The sequence below is a fragment of the Anguilla rostrata genome, chromosome 4 (genome assembly GCF_018555375.3).
Source record: "Anguilla rostrata isolate EN2019 chromosome 4, ASM1855537v3, whole genome shotgun sequence".
In the NCBI taxonomy this organism is placed as follows: domain Eukaryota; kingdom Metazoa; phylum Chordata; class Actinopteri; order Anguilliformes; family Anguillidae; genus Anguilla; species Anguilla rostrata.
The window spans coordinates 54,739,996-54,761,249 of record NC_057936.1 but is presented as its reverse complement, the minus strand read 5'-3'; the positions used below and the strand labels follow the sequence as shown (position 1 = coordinate 54,761,249).

Sequence of the window (21,254 nt, the reverse complement as noted above, 5' to 3'; positions counted from 1 at the left end):
TGACCCCAAACACAATATGAAGGCACTGTTATGGCGGCTCAGGAAATTTAGGTGACTGAACGCAGGCAGCCTGATCTCACGTGGAGGTTTTTCTGGAAGCATATCAGATGCACGTTGTGTAAAAATATTTATTTTGGGGGAGTGCTTTTCCTCAGATTACCTTGTTTTTGTACTATGAGATAGAAACAAACTCTGCACTTCTCTAATGGAGTTAAATACTCCCAGGATTGAAAATGATTACCTGACTCGCCAAATAGAGGAAATATATTTCATTTAGAAGCGCTTCGGTGTCCGCCGAGACATGGAAGAAGAAATAAACGCGTTTCTTTTTGTGTTCATTTATTTTGGAGGAGAAATAAAGAGCAAAGCACAGACGATAACACATTTCACTTTCTTCGGTGGCTATAAAATACAGGAGGACCGCGTTCTGTTCGAAGAGCGGCGTCGGCGGCTCCGCGCTCTGGGCACAGGTGTCGCCGCAGCGCAGGTCCCTAGCTTTTGGAGCAGGGGTCGGCCACGTGGCCCATGAACACCACGGTGTTGATGGTGGCTTCTCGGATGAGCAGCAGGAAGGGACGGTTGGCGATGAATCGTTCGCGATTGAGATTGATGGAGCGGCCGATGGCCACCACAGCTGTCACCGCCGCCGCCTCGCTGCCTTCCTCGTTCACCTGCGCATGAATGCGAGCAGTGAAAGCTGAGTGTACCGCAAACAAACAGCCTGACAACAGTTATTGTCAGTGCGCTACCTTTGTGGTGAACAAGTATTATGTCCATATATATATATATGTGCAGTTGAAGAGTGGAACTTCCTCCCCTGGAGTCTATACCAGTAACATTGTTGATCTGTTAAATGTGCATTTGCTCTCTGCACACACACACACACACCATCTCAAACATACCTCTAAGAAGGCTTTGTGGTAGGCTTCTGAAATGTACAGGTTATTCCCCTCGTCTTCAACCATCCCTGAAAATGACACCAGAAGAAATGTAAATACTGTTTCTAAATTAATTGTGGCATCCAGGTTTAGTCATAACTTGCCTTACTTTACCTTACCTTACCTTACCATACCCATACCCATACGTCAAACAGTTGACTGAACAGGAGACATTCAAATGTACAATTTTTTTTTCATGAATAAATGAGATTAATATTTTTATACAGCAGTACACAAAGCAACATCATGTTAAAAAAAAAAACTCATTGACTTGCACACTTTCCGTCCTTATTCTGGGAGTCCTTTTTACTATGGATGACAGCTCTGAAATGGGATTGTCACTTCCACTTCCATAACTATTTTTATTTTTTTTGCTTGTGAACTGATTTCGTGAATTTGAAAGGCAAATACCCTATCTGATTCAGGTCTTAATTAATTAACATTCATTTTTTCAGAAAGGTCCAGAAAATGTTTCTGTGCTTCAAATACATGATATTTGTATTTGAATACTATGGCATTTGAATACTGAGGGACAATAACTGAAGCATGGAACTAGTCCATGATTCTTCAGCTGTTAGTAATTGAACAGGGTCATTGCAGTCATATAAGGTGAACAGACAAATATGACAATACAGGGTATATAGAATGGTATGAACTCTACAGTCTATTATTGCTTTCTCCAGAGGGTGCTGGAGAGATGGATACTCTGTCACAGTACCTGGCAGTCTGGCCTTGTGTGAGTCAAAGAGGTCCTCCAGTCCCAAGGCCTGCAGTTTGTCCTTCAGACTGAAGCTGTCCTCAATGTGAAACCTGGGCATCTGCACAGCCACCGTGGTCTCCTTCATGGCATCCAGCCAACCAGTCAGCTTCTTCAGCTCAAGAGACTCCTCCACCTCAACACAAATGTACATTCTTCATTTAAATACAGTCACTGCACAATATAAATGCATTTACACTCATTCAAACTCGAGCAATGTAAGGAAATCAGTGTACCTACAAATGACTTATAAAGGATTACAGTTACTCCTTTATACAGTTTATACAGTTAATACAATTCAGGCATGAGGAAAAATTAATTGGTAAACAGCATTAACAAAGGCAATGGCAACTGTGCTTGTACCAACCTCAGACAGAGGTGTCCCTTTAAAAGGTAGGATCAGCACCATTGTGATATCTTCACCCCTATATGGCAGCTCCAGCACCTGGACCTTGTCATTACTGAAGGTCCCATAGCGGAATTTGGTTTCCTGATACATCATGGACACTGTGCAAGTCTTGGAATCACTGAGGAAGAAATCATCATTGAAGACATCTTCCTTGTCAAACTTATTTTTCCACTGGCCCTGTCAGAGAACAAGCAGAACACAAAGACATACTGAGCAAAAGAGATGAGGGCCAAGAGGTCAGTAGGCAACAGACAAATAAAAAATGGTAATCAAAGTGTCCGGCAACATACGCAAAATACACAATCTGTACCAAAGAATCGAACAAGAGGCATTTTGCCCTTTAATGCTGCAGAACATAGGTTACCATGGGCCCAGCTCACTTCGCCTGATCCACGCTCACCTTAAAATAAATGGTGTTAACCAGAACCAGCATTGTGTTGCTGTTTAGCACTCCATCTGGTAGTGTTTCCTGAATCCTGTTCTCTGTCTTGTTGGCGACCCACTCATTGATAATCTTCCGTGACTCGTCTGGCTTCTCCTGTAAGATAGGAATACTTATGCAAATGTTATATTTCAGTTTTTTATTTTTAATAAATTTGCTAAAATTTCTAAAAACCTGTTTTCGCTTTGTCATTATGGGGTAATGTGTGTAGATTGATGAGAATAAAAATGAATTTAATCCAATTTATAATAAGGCTGTAACGTAACAAAATGTGGAAAAAGTGAAGGGGTCTGAATACTTTCTGAAGGCACTGTATAAAATGTCTTTCTTTGACTCAACTCAAAGATAGCTTGGCTGTAGTGGCGTGGGGGTGGGCTGCAGTGTAAAAAGAAGCAGGCTACACCATGTGTTTCAGAGGAGAACGTTGGATGCCTTCCCTCTCCTGAAGCAGTAATGGAGATGCATGAACGTGGCATCAAAGAGTTAATTAGATATTACAAATTAGGGTGGGAATTGGATATGTTGGGTGCCAAATTTATAAAAAAATAAAAAAATAAAATAAATCAATTTAAATTTAAATAGAAGGACAGGGAAAATCTGGATCTTATGATTTTTCATGCACACAGCAGCCATCAAGAAAATGTGAGAAAACAGGAGTGACCTTGAAATTGAGTGGCATCATTTTGGCTCCATATACGAGTTCACTGATTTGTTGGTACATCTCATTGAATGCCAGGGATTTCTCTCCAAACAGACGGTTAGCCAACATCAGGTCCGTCGTCTGATCTTTCTTGCGGTACAGCCGGCAGTTCAGCTTGGCGAAGAAAAAGTGAACTTGGTCCGATGTTTTCTCCTTGATTGTGTCAAACTCAAACACCTGGGGGTGAGGGGAGTGATACAGAGGTCAGTCTGAAATAAGTGAGATGATAAAGGCTGTTCATTTTGTGTTCCGGTCACTTCCGTTGGTATCACACATTCAAATGTAAATGTTGCACAAGCGTGTACCAACACACGCAGTACCTTCAAAAAGTATGATAATGGTAAATTGAAATTACTTATTTTAGCTAAATTTGGATTTGAGATCAAAAGATGAATATGGTACAAAAGTACAGACAATCAGCTTTTCTTTATGGCATTTACATGTTTCATCATTTTACAGAAACAGCTGTTTTGTGTCAAGTCGCCATCTTCAGCTGTGCAAAATTATGTTCATGGATGAACCTAGAAGTAAATCAAAGCAATTCAGTCAGATATCTGGTTGCATAGCCCTTACAGTAAATGCAATAATTGCATCAAGTCTATGACCCATTCACCTCACCAAAAGTTTGGTGTCTTCTTTAGAAATAGCTTTCAGCTGATCTTTGTCTTCAGTCTCCTCTTCAGTAAGTGTAATGCATGCTCGATTGGTCTTTTCCCATTGATGAATGCTTAGGTTGCATAGGCAATGTGTTTGGGGTCACATTGTCTTGCTGCAGGATGAAGTACCAACTGTACACTTTTGAATTCATCCTAATGCTGCCAGTCTTTGTCACATCATCAGTGAGCCTGTTCCAAAGCAGTCATATCATCATATACAGTGAATTTGAATTTCCCTCATCCAAATATTGCTTCAAAGTTTATGTCTCACTGGCCATTAAGTCAGAACTCTTGCTTGTCTCTGATGGAAATTTAATGCTTTGATTTGTAATGATTGCATCTTCTCTTTTTGTTGTTTTCTCTCACACAACTTGGTTTCCTGCCATGTTGGTTCTTTTGCTCTATTGTCTCTTCTCTTCTGCTTCCAAACCTACTTGTACCCAGTATCTGTGTGTCGTTATTCAGCCATAGTTATTTCTCTGGTCTTTATGATGGCTTGAAATACAATCTCCATTGATGAAAACAAAGGTTAAAACTAAGACTAGACACACTGCTCTTATGGGAAGTCAATGCAAAAGCAGTAAACACCTGTCAGTATTCCATTAATTTTGCACAGCTGAAAACGGGTTGACTCAACACAGCCTCATCTGTAAAATGGTAAAACATACTTTTCTCTCCAGTTTATCTTTTAATCTCAAATCCAAATGGCTCAAGTATGTAGCAAAAACAACAAATGTAATCTACCATTACCATACTTTTGGAGGTCAGGGTATAAATCATATACAATTGGGTAGTTTAAGATGACAACCAGCTGAGATTTTCAGTGCTGTTGCCATGTAATGGGCCCCTCACGTTCATGATCTGTGCCAGTGTGTTATTGCAGGCACCCAGCTTGGTCATGGCAAAGGCAGTGGAGATACTGATGGGGGACATGAAGATGTTGGAGGTGGGGGCCTTCTCCTTGGCCAGGTGTTTATAGAGCGACAGGGCAAAGCGGCTGTTGGCCTTTGACAGTTCCCACACTCTGGGGTTTGTGTTTTCTGGAACCTTCTCCAGCTCCGGCTCCACTTCCGCGGCGTCCTGCTCAGGGCTGCGGTAGATGCACATGGGCTCTAAGGGCAGGTCTTTAGGCTTGGCATTGCAGATGTCATAGGCAGCCAGGGCAGCCGAGAGCAGGGACAATAGCCAGAGGGACTGCACGCAGAGAGAACCCATCCTACAGGATCAACAAGGTTTTCGGTTTATTTTTTAACCAATCCTGTGACCAAGGAATAATGATATTTTGACAATTTTACCCATCAAACACATTAAGTTACTTTGATGTAAAAAAAAAAAAAATGAAGAAATACTCCTTCAGGATTTCATGAATGATGCACACATTCATCTCAAGTCCTTCAGTGTGAATAGCCAACTAAGCAATTTAAACAATCACAATTTATTCAATACTAAATACGTAATAACAGATACATTAAAGGGTAGATTAATTTTCCGGGAATAACTCTTGCTGGAACCACGATTGGTTGCAAGACATTTAAAGAGAAACTGCACTTTCCGACAAACAGTAGAAGTCTAAAAGCAAGTAAGACCCTCTTACTCAGTTATGCACTTAAATAGGGAGGAAATGAGTTTGCTCAAATTCGGTATACCAACCCTTGTTAATTCCTCAGTGTTATGAGTGTAAATTTGCTGCATCACAACTGTCCAAACTTGTCAAATGGAAATGTAACAGAACCATCTGACAGGGCACAAATTACGCAATACAAAAATGAATTCTGCAATGGAATATAAAGAGCTTACAACCTGGACTGTAATACCTGATATAAGCAGAGATATGATTAATCTTACCATTGACATGGTTTAGCTATATTTTTATGAGGAAATTACATTGGTTTACATTAATTTAACACTTATAAAACAAATGAAACACCACATTAACCAAAGCTTAATTTCAGGCTCTGCAATACTTCCGAATTGCCAAAAAATATAGTTTGACAAATTTGGCACGTGTTTCCATCCCCATTCTGGGTTGAAATTTGTTTTAAATAAAACTAAAATGCTACCTTACCTGTATCGAAGCTCCCTCAATAATCACCTGATGTGGAGCAGAGTCAGAACAGAGTAAGGGCTATCAGTGTAGGTACAAAGGCACCCCCTAAGGGGGGGGGCGGGGGGGGGCACGGGTGTCAGTGTCCTGCAGGTCATCTTGGATATTGTGAACAGGAAAATTTGCTCAGATCAACCTTTGAGCTATTGACTGGTTCAGATCACTAAACATTACAGAGGAACAAATGGTGGTTCTTTTGATTCTCGAACTCCTTGAGGTCATTTCATATTTTCAAAACACAAAAACATATGACATTTCAGATACTTCAGAATTTGTGCCAGATTCCTCAAAAGCACCATAAGCTTTCTTATGTTGTGGTGATACCGCACAAACACATTTCTTCAAAACAAATGGAGGGTTTTCCTTAAAGCTACTTAAGACTAAATTATTTGAAAACCCTGGGGACATTCACTTACTGCAAGTTACCATCTGCAAGACTAGAGTACCCAAAATAGATATGCAACTTACAATTTTAGATTATCATCAAGGAAATATAGGATCTTGGGTAAATGTGTGCCCTATCATAGTAAGTTACTGCAATGGACACACTGCTGACCTGTAGTCTGTGTGTGAAAATAAAACAAGAACAAAGGTAAATTTACAATATTATTTAATCACAGTCCCTGCCAGTAAAGAATCACTGTTGCACATAAGTTACATTTTTTTTTTTTTTAATTCACAGGTTTTTTTTTGTTTTTATATTTTCTTCAAACTTCCAGTTAGTTATCCCCTCCCGTCTCAAGGAAACAAAACAAAAAGAAGCAGATTGTATTATACAAAAATGCAAACCCATTTCACACAGTGAATTCTGTTACAACAAAAAAAGGTATAATAACAGCTACATCCACATTGGAGAAATATAATTCTAAACATTCCTTAATGGAGTATAATATAAAAACAAACAAATTTCTTTTTCTTGTTGAAGTTAAACTTGTACCTTAATTTAAGCAATCTTTTACAAGACAAACTTGGGAGTAATCATCAAAAGCAATTACACTTCCCAATGTTAGGAATAAAATTAAAAAATAATGCAAAGACAGCCTGATCTTGTTACAATTAATTCCATTTGTATAGGCAATGAGCGCTCAGATTGAACGAGAGAGAGAGAGAGAGAGAGAGAGAGAGAGAGAAAAAGGAGCGAACAACACTCCCATTGGGACGCCTATTCACACAGAAAATCAACTCCTAGTGGCTTTCCTATAGCTACAAGCTAAAACACTAGCGCCTGTGTGCACGCACGTACGCGAGCACGTTACTGGTTTGTCCATTCCTTCGCTATGTTCTGTTTTACAGCTGGCCAGAGGCATTCCGCTCTCAATAGTGAATGTTTTAGTACTGGGCGTGAATACAGCAAGACTGATACAGTGACCAATCTCACAGATATCCAAACTACAAGCTTGAGCTAATTGATGATACATCAAGATCAGCAATCAGTACACCTTCCCACTGCAAGCAGATCAGATTAAATACTCTGTAAATCCATTCCCAGGTAGATTCCAATGACACAGTACCTCTAAGGTCACACTGCTTTGTGTACACACTATCAATGCATGCAAAAACTATTGGAAATAATCCTCACACACTGCTTTCCAGTCCACTGTGTCATTCTTCAGGAAAATAATAATTCAGGGAAAATGGCATAACTGTGTATCAAAGCAGTATATCCATTTCTGTAAGAAATTCTATAAAAGAAAACCTAATGTGATCAATGACTCCCAATGAGAGTAAAATATCTACTTAACATGTGCTTATCTCAACAAATAATGCAAATATAGTAAAAATGTGGAGGACTAGCAACGGGTAAACAGATTAACTGAAGATGACAATCAATGTGACGGTTTAACAATCTTCATAGAGGAAAGGTAAAATATTCAGTTTTTGTTACTTGACTACATTTCCTTTAGCAATTTAATACCAATAGTTAACATTTCCTACACGGTCAGTTCCAAGTCAGTATTTTGTGAATCTAATTGCTCAGTGTTGTATGCTCAAACATAGCTGTCATTTGAATAAATATGAAAACACCACTGCAGATATCTGGGACAGATTTAAGACCAACTGAACAATGGAGCTCCATGGTGTTGGGTTTGGGCAGGCTTTGCATTGACCAGACTTGTAAACAGATTTAATTTTACAACAGATTTAAGAAATCTATTGAACGAATGGTTTTCCTCCTCTCTAAACAATTACTGTTTACCCAAAGCTCACCCAACTCCACACACTAATCTTAAATAAGAATCTTCACTCCATGACTCAACTGCAAGCTCAAAGAAAAACAAATGTGAATGTGTCAACATGCCCCCCCACCCCCCTCGCCCCCCACTTACGCTACGGTGAGCTTTATTACCCAAAACACACACCAATCAATACTGCACAACAACGAAACATGCCAAACTAAAGATTTTCTTCCCCAATTAAAGTTTTTTTTCTTCTTCTTTTTGAACAGACACAAAATGGTTAAGTAAACAAAGGTTATAATTTCTGGCACTGAACGCCTTTGTCTCAGAAAGGACAAGCGATACTCAGCTCTGCATTGGCAACCAGTTAACTGACAGATGTTTGCATTACTGATTCTGTAGAGATCATTTAATATAAATGCTGACTCTGAATGAGTGGATTAATAGTTGCACATTATGGTACTATTTACAGGCGAGTGCGTGCCCAAAGCTTAAATATAGTCAGGAGCCTGCTGAAAGGCACTCCGAAGGATGGGACCGACTGACTGACTGCTCCGGAGATCTGAATGACCGCACCATCCAGAGCATTCCTATGCAAGGCAGAACCTCAGCCAGTTCATTCAAACCCTGCTCCCATTTCGAAAAAAATCAAGCAAAAAAAAGCCATGGGGCATGTGTGCAATACATTACTCCACATGGGCTTCATCAATGCTTGGCCAAGATGAGCACGAAAACCTTTGCAATAGGAAAGATAGAACCGTAGCATTACTTAACGCAGACCAAGTCATCCCAAGACAGAGCCAGCTAAGGGTATGGAGAATTATTTTCTTATTTTTTTTTGTGTGCTCATTTCAATTGATGGTAAATGAAACACCAGATAATTACAGGAGTGGTTCCGAGACAGAAACCACTAATACGTATGATATGGAGCCAATAGACCTTGGCTCAATGCTACACACCACTTTAAAGATGTTACATTTTTTTATTTAGAAGGCGTGCCTTTCATCTACTTCTCTATGTCTAAGCTAGGCTCGTTCTTATCCAATCTTGACGATTGCTTAAATGTCAAAAGCTCTTTCCCAAGCAATAGTAACAACGATAATCATAACAACAACAATAGTAATAATAATTGTAATGTTACACATAGATTATACTTAAAAAGAAATCCCACCAAAATTGGTGCTTTAAGATTGTAGACTGTCTCAAGAGACCAGTATATGTCGGTCTACAAAATAGTAACAAACACGTCAAAGAGAAGCATCACCGGAGAAGACATGTACCAAGAACGTACATTATTAGTTCCACCTGTCCGATTCATCAATGGAGAGTCCGGTCACGTGAAAGCCGTCCGAAGACACGGGAGATCTAGATCTCAGAGACGCAGGAGTCTGATCCTACCCTCCGGGGGAGCTCGTCTCTTCCGTTTTGGTAATGCTACACCGACTACACTCCAGTGTCTTCAGAAGCTTGGCAATTTCTGGCTGTAAGTGCCAATGTAAAGCAAGTGTCAGCCTGCATCCAGGAGGGCAACAGTTTCTCAGGAAACCCTTGGTCAGTGAATCTGTGCACGTCCATTACCTGATTAACTACAACAATTTGTCAACGAGTCAGATTGGTTTAATGTTTTGACACAGCCAGGGAACCTATCGCTGTGCAGATTATTTGCTTGGAGGCCAAATTACTGTGAATTACTGTGCATGAACACGAGGACTGGGAATCACTGCCCTATAAATAACTTAGAGAAGTGATGTTCAGCCATCTGAGTATTTAAAAAAACAGGCCACTCCCACACTTGCCACACAAACGTCATGTAATCAGTAAATTCAATAATGAAAAACAGGGTCAGTGTGAGCGCTACATTTAACATCAAAGTGTCAAGCATGTCGGCCAACATCTGCTTTACAAGAAAGTAGCTGATCGCTCGGCCATTTCAGCAGCCGCTGAGACGGGTCTGTAATGCACTCACACGGTTTTACAGTAATTCAAAGACTCTGCTTCAATCTCAAGTTGCTGCAAGGCAATCCGGATGCAAAGAGAGTGGACAGAATCGGTTTACGCCAGTGCTACGAATGTCCACGGATCAAACAAAAGGAACTCCATTACCCAGCTGCCATTAGCAACTGTGTGCACTGCTGTGAGAACTGCTGCATTCAGTGGCTACATGCAGCCTTCCAGACGGCTTCCATGGAAACACATGGTAGGCAGTCTAGACTTTAACTAAGGCTCCATTTCACTGCAATGCCAGCCTTGTGACACAATCCAATTCCAACGACAGCTTGTAAATCACACTGAAGTCAGAATGAACTTTTACTCAACCTCGACGAGGAAGCGAGAAATAAACAGAGTCACAGAAATTAATATTGCAATGCTACTTGTCAAAATGACCCGTTAATGGATCAGGTAAGCATTCAGTCGACATAACATTACTCGGGACACATAGTTGTAACTTAGCACATACACAAATGAGAAATCACGCGGTGGTTACAAACTCCAGCTTGGCATTCAACCTGCAGTGCCCGCAACTATGTTTGGTTATTCTGAATACCCAAGTGAAAATGACTATGTCAACAACAGGGAAATGTATGAGCATTACTATGCAGCCAGGTTTCTATTTAGAATTAACAGTCATATTTTTGATAATATTGCTATCTCACCAACACAGATATCGAATGCCTTCATATCCTGCTTTAGAAGGTAGACATTAGGTCACTGATAAGATTACTGAGCTCAAAAGGTAGCTACATATGGACAGGATTGAAGGACACAGCAGATGGGTGGGTCGGAGGGGGGGGGGGGGTCATCTGTTTAAAATCAGATCAAATTTCAAACAGGCAGGAGGGTATTATATTCAATCTCTAGAGACCACTGGTCCACCAGGACCTTAAATTGCGTTTTTGAAGTTTCAATAAAATGACTGCGTCTCAAAAGTGAGACATAACTTAAGTGAATACACCTACATACAGCTGAACACTTTTATAAAAATAAGAAAAGCCTTTAGGCGATTCCATCCACCATTGAACATTCAACAATTTCAAAGAAAAGATTAAAGCCACAACTGCTCAAATATGAACCCTTACAGATGTGAGGTGGAAGTGAATATTTTTCCTTTTTGGAAGACCCAAAATCTGTACCTTCGCCAGCTTTCATTAAAACTTAAGACACAACCGATTGGCCTGCCAGTATTATAACCCCACCCTCTTCTCAGCCCCTTGGGGAAATGGTCAACCGAAATATGAATATAGAATAGAAAAAAAAAAAAAACGTCTTTTCCTGCAACTTCATAGAAGTTAATGAAAAAGAAACCAATAAAATAAAGCTCGGTTCAGTTCACAGCTGTTGGCAAAAAATGTGATCAGAGCATTCTGAGGGCATTCTAACAAAGTAAGAGTGCAAATGATCAAAGTGCTGACGCCAGCCATATAAGGAGACTCCTCTCCTGGCCTGCACAGTGCTGTTTTCCTGACAGGATGTGCTGCAAGCAAGAGAACAGAGTGCGTCGGCAAAAACTTGAAGTCTGTGCAAATACCCCAGAGGAAACAAACAAGCTGAATGGCACAGTGTCGCCCTGCTTAAGACGAGCAGGTGTTTTTTTTTTTGTGTGCAAAACGTATCAAAACATCTCAATAACAAAATAGCAAAAAACGCATTATAAAAAATACATATTCTTAAAAACAGAATATGTTCAAGAATTGTGTTCTCCCTTTATAAAACAAAAATAGGCATCTGCCTCAGTATGAAACTTTAAAGAATACCCTCAGAATAATAATTTAACTTTATACATCGAGGATTGCGTAAACACATCCACCTCTGTCCTTCGCTCCAACTATGAAGACCTCAGTAATTCTGATCAACACCATGCCAACAGAAGCCTTGGGCTTAAAAAAAAAAACAAAAAAAAAAACTTTCCAACTTCCCCTTCCCTGGACTCTTGTTGCGGCTATTAAAAACAAAGTCTGAAATAAAAGCTTGAATTCCAAGCCAAAGCCTGCTTCCCCCCCTATATCAGCCATGCATGGTAGATCAAATTCAATGTGAAAGAGTAGTTTGCTGTGGCTGGCGTCTGCCTATTTCTCCAGGGGTCTGCTGCCTGAGGAGGCGTGGGGTTCATGGCCTACTGGCAGGCCAGCTGACTCCTGAGGAGCAGTGGGCCATCCAGGCGCATACCATCAGCCTTACGGTCACAGCACACACTAAAGCTGGAAAACACAGGTTTAAAGAGGTTCACTCCATCAGTGGTACATTTTCACAGCTCGACAGGTCGAGAATTCAAGACCTTCTGATCACTGAGTTTTAAAGGAGCATGAAAAGGTATCATTGATAGTAACCCAACTAAAGACTACACTTAATTTATAAATTGCAATTATGTTGATTAATTACCAAGTTTAAATTGATTCCACAAAATAACTTTAGCAAAAGATTGAAACACTGAGGCAACAAAGACAGTGACGTCTCTGTTGGGGGACTGTAGATACCGTTCGCTGATGGTATGCTCCCTTCAACGGTTGTCTAAAAGGGTCAGGTACAGGGAAAAAAAAAATCTATTTTCATTAATAATGGATTCATTAGGTCATCTCTACTTAAGTGATGTCAACACAAAAAATGCACTATGAAATGGAAGGTATGATATAAAATGGTATTGGATCATATTGTGAAGTTGTCCATCTGCTTCAGCAAAGTTTGGTAATAAGAAAGGAACTGTAGGCTTACTGATGATCTTAGCGAATACCACTCCTGCGTTTTTTTTCCTTGTCAACATTAAATGCGCTACCTCAAACTTCAGCAATCTAGGTCAGGGTCAACACTATGGTCAGTTTATGATGGGCACTGCACAAGGGAAGTTTGCCTACTCAGGAAAAAAAAATTTACTGTTAAGTTTGGTTTATGAAGACAAACAAAAATCTGTGTCTGACATTCCACACAAAAGCCATGTAGGCAGGACTGTAAGGAGACTACTAAATATGCAGCTCTAGCAGAATCCTCTTATAGTAAAAGCTGAACAACATAAGCTGACTGAATTACAGCTGACTCCAAGATGGTAGGTGTGTAATTATTTCACCAGGGAAACTTTATCATTATCGGGTTACTTCTTTTGTTGCAATTCCTGGCTTGTGTGTTATTAAATGCAATGATTGAAAAGAATCCATCTTGTAAAAAAAATCAAATGCCCTGGCACCCAAGGCAATGAGAAGTCATATATTAAGAAAAATAATAAAGTTCATTCACAGAACAAAAAGAGGAGAATATTGAATTCACGGCAGATACTGCTTATTTCTAAATAAAACAAAAAGGTGTATGTGCGCAGGTTGTGTGTGTATGCATGTGTGTCGGGTCTCCAATCGTTTATGCACCCCATCCACATGAGAGAATATCAAAACCGGCAACTTCTCTTATTGGTTGAGCTCCAGCCGTAGCCCTTGCATGCAATGAAGCTAAAGGGGTTGGAAACCGCAAACAGTCTTTATCAAAACTGGAGGCGAGGAAAGGCCCTGAGTCGCCAACCCCCAGCGATGACACGGGCGCAAGTCAGCGTTCTGCCAATGTGGGTGGGGTGCATCAGACCGAGAAGCTGGACGAACTGCATCTATAATTCCCCCCCCCCTCCCTCCCCAGCGTTGGCGAGGGCGGGGTCGCCCTGTTATCGGTGGCGGTGGCGAGGGGGCCCGCGCGCTCAGGAGCAGGGGTGCACCACCCCGTTCTTCTGCAGGTCCGAGCCGCCGGGCCCCAGGTCGGAGGACAGGCTGAGGGAGGACGTCTTGCTGGACAGAGACGCCATGCTGCCGCCACCGCCGTCCGCCAACATGCCGCTGGAACCGTTCGAGCCCTCACTGGAGACCACCGGAGAGGAGAGACAGAGAGAGGACACCACAGTTCATTACCCATTACAGGACATGCATAATTAATGCATAACTGTACACTGCTTATATAAAACCCCATTATGCCCATCACAGAACTAGGTACCTGTGGTGTACACCGCTTTTTGTTCAGAGAGGTTATTCTGGTGTATATAACCTTTAATAGTGATCTCTGGAAATGTTTTTCGTCAGAGGTGCATTTAAAAGGAAGATAAAACGTGCAGGACTGTTCAACAAATTTATCTTAAAAGGTCAACCTAACCGATGAATGTCAAAACATCAAATCCAGATCAGCATGTAAATTAACAGCTCAATTAAACCCAATTAGTTTCGCTCGGCTGCACTGGAGACTGCATACAAATTGGGCTCCTGGAACCGGCCTCGGCAACAATTATTTTAGCAATGAGGACTGGCCGTGCACTTGTATCCATTAGCATAGGAGTGTGACCGCTGGTCTGAACAAACGGGGACCGGGCAGTGCCCCCCCCCAGCCCACAGCAGCACAATGCTGACCTGAGTGCTATGGGGTCCTCTCGCTGGACTTTGTGGTCCGGCTGCCCGTTCTCCGCAGCCTTCAGCTTGTATTTCACATCGTGAGCTGCGTGATTCTCCTGCAAGGCGAAGCAATACATATGTGCAATGAGCATAACAGAGGTCAAAACAAAGACTCGTTCCATTAAAAGAATAAAAAATAAAAATGACTAGGCCTAAATGTTCTAGTGGGCCTTCGTGTATAGTGAGATGAGCACCATCTGATGCATCTCAATGTGCAACTAAGAAACAGGACAAAAAAATCCATTAAAACTCAACAGCCCTTCTGAGGCAGGGGAGAACACAAGTGGTGACTATTGATGGGCATGGAGAGGGAACAACAGGTTTATCTTCACATGATCCTGAAGCACCCGAATCAGCTGGACAGGGGCGGCTGGTTAACCTCTTCCAATTAATTCAGTTATTTCATTTTAAATGTTGCCAACGTGACAGCATTGTGACTGAATGGGGATAATGCAAACAGCACAAAGTGGTTTGACACAGGGCTCTCAACTGAACTTCCCTTTGGACAACATTCATTCCTTAGCCAAAAAATATATTAAACACATCGTAAGGAGTTTTATAAAGACATTTGGTTTCCTTGCAGTAAGACTTTTTGGCAGGAAAAAAAAACAATTTGCCATCGTTTATAATAATCTGACTAGTAAACACAGCCATGTAATCTCCACTCACAAATGAAAACAGAGGAAAGTCTAACTAAACATCTATTGGGCGGCTCTGTTGACCAAAACTGGCCAATTATGCGAGGGCTGCACCTGCAAGGCAGGCTGGTGTTGTGTTCGTCCTCTGTGGTTTCCATGAAACGCCCGCTGAAAATCTTGGCCTGACGCCTACACATTTTTTTAAGCGGTGTGGAAAAACGGGGCCGTTCCTCTTTCAGAATCTGACCTTGTCGAAACTGCGAGGTTACTGGTTACTGCAGCATTAGTGACGCAACATTATGAAAACACAGGAAATATTGAATTACGCCATTGGTCAATTATTTACTAATAAACCAATTATATATCATCCCCTGGAGGAAGCAATTTGGTAAATTCAGTCAAGTCAAAGATTAACCAAAAAGCCTTTGCTGAAATCTGCCCAAATAAAAAGGAAACATTTAGCATAAAGTTCAGGGCACATGGGTTAATTTTAAGGAACGGGCAGGTAAATGAGGAAAATGTATCCAAAGCAAGGGATTAAAATGCGTTTAGTCTAATTACAGGTAAGAGCATGTACCGATTCTCTTTCTATACAACACTTTCAGAAGAGTCATTTGCACAAAAAAAGCAAACATCCATAATTCATTTAGAAAGCGTTTTTATCACAACACCAGAATATCAGTGATGTGCCTCCGCTCCAACTCTCTGAGTGACTGCTTAATTGCCAGCAGGTTAACCCAGGGCCCGAGAGGATTTTGATATGGACAAACTCGGATGGCGTCTCTCCAGGAAGCAGAACCGGAGCCCTGTAACTGATCCAAACCGTGGCGGCTACGGTTCGAGCGCTATCAGAGGGGGCGGCTCGATGTTCCCGCTCATTTCAGCGTCCCGTTAACAGACGCCTGCTGGACCTCCAGGACGGCCCGCCCCCATGGAGGGCCTCCGTGGGGAGGGGCATGCATGCGGCGCTCTGTGGGGAGGGGCATGCATGCGGCGCTCTGCGTGCAGGCGGACGCGTGCGTCCCATCGGTGACGACTGCGGTGTTATGGCAAAGGAAAGCAGTGGGAGAGGCAGCGCACACCCTACACAGCCCCGGCCATGCAACACAGCAAGCGAGCGCACCCAAGGACCGCACCCAGGGGCCGCACACAGGGGCCGCACACAGGGGCCGCACCCGGGAACCGCACACAGGGGCCGCACCCAGGAGCTACACCCAAGGACCACACCATCCGGGCCAGAAGCACGCTTCCAAAAGCCCCGCTCTGGATCCAGATTCGCTTCCGTTCGTTGTTAGGGGCAGCCCCAGCAAAGGCCCCGCTCTCCCCCACCGTTAACCAGGGATGACGGGGGAGGGAGGGAGGGAGGGAATGCGGGGATTGGCACTGGCTCCGGCCCCCTCTCCTCACTCACCATGGCCATCTCGCGGGTTCTCTTGCCGATCTCCCTCTCCACATGGTGCAGCTCCAGGCTCAGCTGCTCGCTGGAGACGTTTCCCGCGGACCACTCGCCGGGCCCCGGGGGGGCGGCCAGGGCGCCGGCGTCCCTCTGCAGCAGCAAGGCGCTGCCGGCGGCCTGCGACAGCGGGGGGAGGGCACAGGCGCCCGAGCACAGGGATCAGCTGAGCGCCTCGGTTCGGCACAGGCAACGCAACACAGGGCCCGTCACTGGTGTGAACGTTCAACGCGACGCGCGGCGGGCTTAACGCCCTTTTACACAAGGGGCCAGATGAACCGCAGGGCAGGAGTTACATCCCCACCCGCCCCCTGTGGAAATGGACTAGCGGGAGAAACACCAGCAACGAGGAAGCGTCATCACAACACAGGCCCGCAGGACAAACCCACCAGGCAAAATAAAACGCTCGAGAGGCCCAAGCAATGCACACAGACAAGAGCACGTTCCAGCAGTCATTACAACAACAAAGAAATTAAACACAGGCAATTCACTGACTGTGCAAACAGAGCATTAAAGTAGTGTACAGAAGAAGTTCAGCCACTACAGTGATTCAGTTACATTGGTGAAATCTCTACTGGTAAATAAATCATGACAACTACCGTTTTTTCATCATTACTGCAGACTGAATTCCATCAGTCGCCAACACCAAACTCTAGTGAGTAAGATGTTTCCAAGGGTTCTGTCCGTGCGTTATGAGAGACAGAACGAGAGTTTGGCGAGACGGTGTGCACCATGCTCACCTCCATGCCGCGGACGTGGGTCTGTTGGTTGATCTGCTGGTTCACCTGCTGGAGTTCCATCTTCAGCTGCTCCCTGTCCTGGGCTGGGATGGGCAGACTGGAAGAAAGAGAGGGAGAGGGTGGAACAAGACCCATCATGTGAGAGAGCCACGTGCCAGAACTACTGAGAAGCACAGAATGAGCATAACATTGTGGGACTGGAATGAGGAAGACGAAGGAGCTCTGCTCCTTACCGCTCGCTCAAATGTCCCTGAGGCGTCATGTTTTGGTGCTGAGGGTAGGAGGCCCCGCCCCAGCTTCCGTGATTCCCGTACATGTAATCAGCTGTGTGCGGGACAGACAGACAAAAAAAAAAAAGCAACATTACAAAACAGAGTCTTTTCACTTCATTTTTCATTTTCGGCTGCAAAATGAGGCCTCCGCTAAGCAAAGGCACAACTGAACGCCCGCGGGCGGAGCTGGAGGTCATGGGGCACCTGCTACAGTGATGTGTTTGGTGGCAGATCCCTGGGAAGAGGCCATGGCCTGGACCGGCCCGGTGGTTTGGTAGCCGGTCTTGGAGGTGCGGGAAATGGCCCCGAAGCGGGACACGGTGGGCATGGGGCCGAAGGGGATGATGGGGTCATCGTCTTTGGCCTCGGCCGACCGGCGCTGCATGTCCACGGCCGGCTCCCGTAAGCCTTTGCTGTCTACATTCTGTGAACGGAGAAAAGTCTCCACTTTACGCGGGTCCTTCCGATGCAAACTCACCTTCAGGCCCCACAATGCATTTCAGCGCTTATCTTTTGAAACACGTTTGCCCAACTATGCACAAATCAACTTTTAAATAAATTGAGCAAACTTAGCTTCTAAATTTAAATGGCAAATGTAGACACGCAGGGCCAACACATACCAATTGGCAAAAGAAACAATGTCAGATAGTGTGCTTGCCATTGCAACAAGACTGAAATCAAAGAAAATTAAATAATACTAAAGATATTTTTTAAGCAACTGTACACTAAAAAGTCAATAATCAATATAAATTAAATCTTAAACTTAATTTTCATTTCAAGTCAAACTTAACTGCTTTTCATGCACAAGAAATAAACATTAATGCACACACAAAAGCATGTGGACGCCCCTTATAATTAGTGGTTTTGGCTATTTCCACCACACCCACTGGTAACAGGTGCGTAAAAGCAAGCACACAGCTGTACAAACTCCACTGACAAACACTGGCGGTAGAATGGGTCATGGGTGACTTTCAACGTGGCACTGTCATAGGATGCCACCTTTCCAACATGTCGTTTTCTGCCCTGCTAGAGCTGCCCTAGGTCAACTGTAAGTGCCGTTATTGTGAAGTAGAAACGTACAGGAGCAACAACAGCTCAGCCGTGAAGCAGTAGGCCATACAAGCTAACAAAACGGGAGCACTAAAAATCATCTGTCCTCGGTTGATGCACTCACTACAGTTATAAACAACTCTGGAAACAATGTCAGCACAAGAATCGGTTGTTAAGAGCTTTATGAAATGGGTTTCCGTGGCCGAGCAGCCGTACACAAGCCTAAGATCACCATTCGCAATCCCGAGTGTTTGCTGTTTTGGTGTAAAACACACCACCATTGGACTCTGGAGCAGTGGGAACGCGTTCTCTGGAGCGATGAATCACGCTTCACCATCTGCCAGCTTGACAGACAAGTCCAGGTCTGGCAGAATGCATAGTGCCAACAGTTTGGGGAAGGTGCTTTCCTGTTTCGGTACGACAATGCCCCCGTGCACAAAGCAAGGGCCATTAAGAAATGGTTTGCTGAGTTTGGTGGAGAAGAACTTGACTGGCCTGCACTGAGCCCTGACCACTACCCCCATCAAACACCTTTGGGATGAATTGGAGTGGTGACAGCAAGCCAGGCCTTACGCCCAACCGCACTAATGCTCTTGCGGCAGAACGGAAGCGAATCCCTGCAGCCATGTTTCAAAATCTACTGGAAAGCCTTCCCAGAAGAGTGGAGGCTGTTACAGGGGGGTCCAACTCCATATTAATGCCCATGGTTTTGGAATGAAATGTTCACCAAGTACATATGGGTGATGTTCAGGTGTCCACTTACTTTTGGAAATGTAGCGTATGTATTTCCAGTGCATAAAATTAAATACCATACGATTTTTTGTTATGCCTCTCAAAATAACATTTCATCACAAAAATAAAAGAACACGCTTGCTCCAAACCACTGAAAGCAAACGCCTCTTCTGCAAATGCACTTTGCTCAGTCAACAGAGCATAAAGAGAACAAACAAAACCCGGGCGAATGGGAGATAACCTTTTGTCTTCCGTGGAGCGCTCTCTTATAAGGACAAAGGTCGCCCGAGAGAAAGGCCTAATCGTACAGGACAAAAGCAATATCAAGGATCTCCCGTCTTTGAAGTCGCTGGCGTCTGGCTTTGCATAGTGATGCTGGGCATTTCCCTACCCTTATCCCGAGCGCGTTTATTTTTACTTTCGTTCTGGTTAGCTGGCATTTTCTCCGCATTTGTGTTTGGGAAAGGAACGGGAAGCAATGAACTGGACGCAGGCCGAGGGCCAATATTTACAGTACAGCGCGCAGGTCCTGTATCTTCGCATTGGCCCACCTCCCACGCATGGGGCAACCAGAGTCACTGCTATACGTGCCTTTTCGCAACGCTTTGCACAACCAGCGGTTGCACAAAAATCAAATAACTGAGAATAACAGAGCCTCTTGAGTTTACAAAGAACAATCAAATCTGCCCTCTTAAAACACCTTCGTTCATATAATTTTGCTCTTAAACTCTTCGGGCTGCTTGTTCTGGGACAGCTACAAGTTGCTGCTACTTTTATTTAAAAATTCTAATTTTCTCTTTTTTTTTTTTTACTGAATTCATGGTAGGTTAAAATTACTGTTCCAAATAAATTAATGGTAGAAGAAGCAGAGACGTCACAAAACAAATTTAACAAGCTCCTTGAAGCATCCGTGTTCGAAGAGGCCAACAGCACCCTGGTGGTTTTATGTAACACCTGTGATGTTCACATTTTCACAAGGAAATGTACGACCTACAGTAGCCAAGCACAGGGTGTGCAGTTTGACACGTAACAAGGAAACAGATTTTACTTTCATACCAGCAGCTACTGAGTATTGTAAAGAACAATAGCATACAAAGTCTACTGTCTCACTTAAAAGGAAAGTATTCATTTTCATTATTTATTGTAAATGTGTATTTGTAAAGACACAATAAAACTTGCAACAACGATGATGGAATCTCAGTGAAGTTGAATTATTCCCTCTGTAAGATGGTGTGTTAGGGGCTACCTAGCATGGGTTCTGTCATGGGATCATGATCGCTGCCCCTCATTTTCCCTTTCTGAACCTTAACCAATACATCAGTACGGAACACCTCTGCCTAGATTACACCAATAATTCTACCCCTGGTGCCTTGCCCATTTTTAACTATGATGTTGTCCTGGCATCAAAACATACACACTCTGTACACACGTAAAAAACAATTCCTTGCCAAAACTAACATTTTTTCACCACAGTTCCATGCAATGCTCTTCAGTACCGTTCATTACCAACTCACCATCATCTCCATGGCACCACCTGCCATGACGTCTTTGGACTTGACTTCCTTGCTCCCAATGTAGGAACTGATGGTGTCACATGACCAGGGGGAGTACTGGCCAGCGTAGTCCGGCTCCCGACACTTCCCGAAGGCTTGAGGGTTCTCTTCCATGTACTGCTTTCAAAAGCAACCACACAGCGCGAGAAAGAGAGTGAGAGAAGGCAATGCGACCTTCTACAACGACTCCTCCGGTTTATTAAATGACAATTTCACAGCAGAGGCA

The 21,254-nt window shown here is 43.3% G+C and overlaps 2 protein-coding genes and 1 long non-coding RNA gene across 7 annotated transcripts in view; all 3 read right to left on the bottom strand.

Annotated features, from left to right (window-relative positions):
* Positions 1-322: 322 nt before the first annotated feature.
* Positions 323-6,074, bottom strand: serpinc1 (serpin peptidase inhibitor, clade C (antithrombin), member 1). Its single transcript, XM_064333257.1, has 8 exons — positions 5,968-6,074; positions 4,755-5,118; positions 3,208-3,423; positions 2,505-2,642; positions 2,063-2,281; positions 1,657-1,831; positions 903-967; positions 323-671 (listed from the first exon to the last, which is right to left on the bottom strand). The coding sequence occupies exons 2-8, from the start codon at positions 5,115-5,117 to the stop codon at positions 492-494; spliced, it is 1,356 nt and encodes a 451-aa protein (XP_064189327.1). The 5' UTR covers position 5,118; positions 5,968-6,074; the 3' UTR covers positions 323-491.
* On the bottom strand, positions 3,654-4,104 carry LOC135253670 (uncharacterized). The gene is made up of 2 exons (XR_010329673.1): positions 3,865-4,104; positions 3,654-3,767 (listed from the first exon to the last, which is right to left on the bottom strand). It is a non-coding gene; the product is annotated as an uncharacterized LOC135253670 (long non-coding RNA).
* A 525-nt stretch (positions 6,075-6,599) lies between the features above and the next one.
* Positions 6,600-21,254, bottom strand: part of rc3h1a (ring finger and CCCH-type domains 1a) — a 32,390-nt gene continuing 17,735 nt past the window's right edge. For 3 of the 5 annotated variants that reach the window (XM_064333250.1, XM_064333253.1, XM_064333251.1), the window contains 7 exons: positions 20,990-21,148; positions 17,898-18,117; positions 17,655-17,745; positions 17,422-17,518; positions 16,640-16,801; positions 14,549-14,646; positions 6,600-14,008 (listed from right to left, as the gene is read on the bottom strand). In XM_064333250.1, coding sequence (XP_064189320.1) covers positions 13,852-14,008; positions 14,549-14,646; positions 16,640-16,801; positions 17,422-17,518; positions 17,655-17,745; positions 17,898-18,117; positions 20,990-21,148 — 984 coding nt within the window. In that variant the 3' untranslated portion in view covers positions 6,600-13,851. The remainder of the gene's footprint in view (positions 14,009-14,548; positions 14,647-16,639; positions 16,802-17,421; positions 17,519-17,654; positions 17,746-17,897; positions 18,118-20,989; positions 21,149-21,254) is intronic. The other 2 variants (XM_064333252.1, XM_064333255.1) reach the window with 1 other exon arrangement.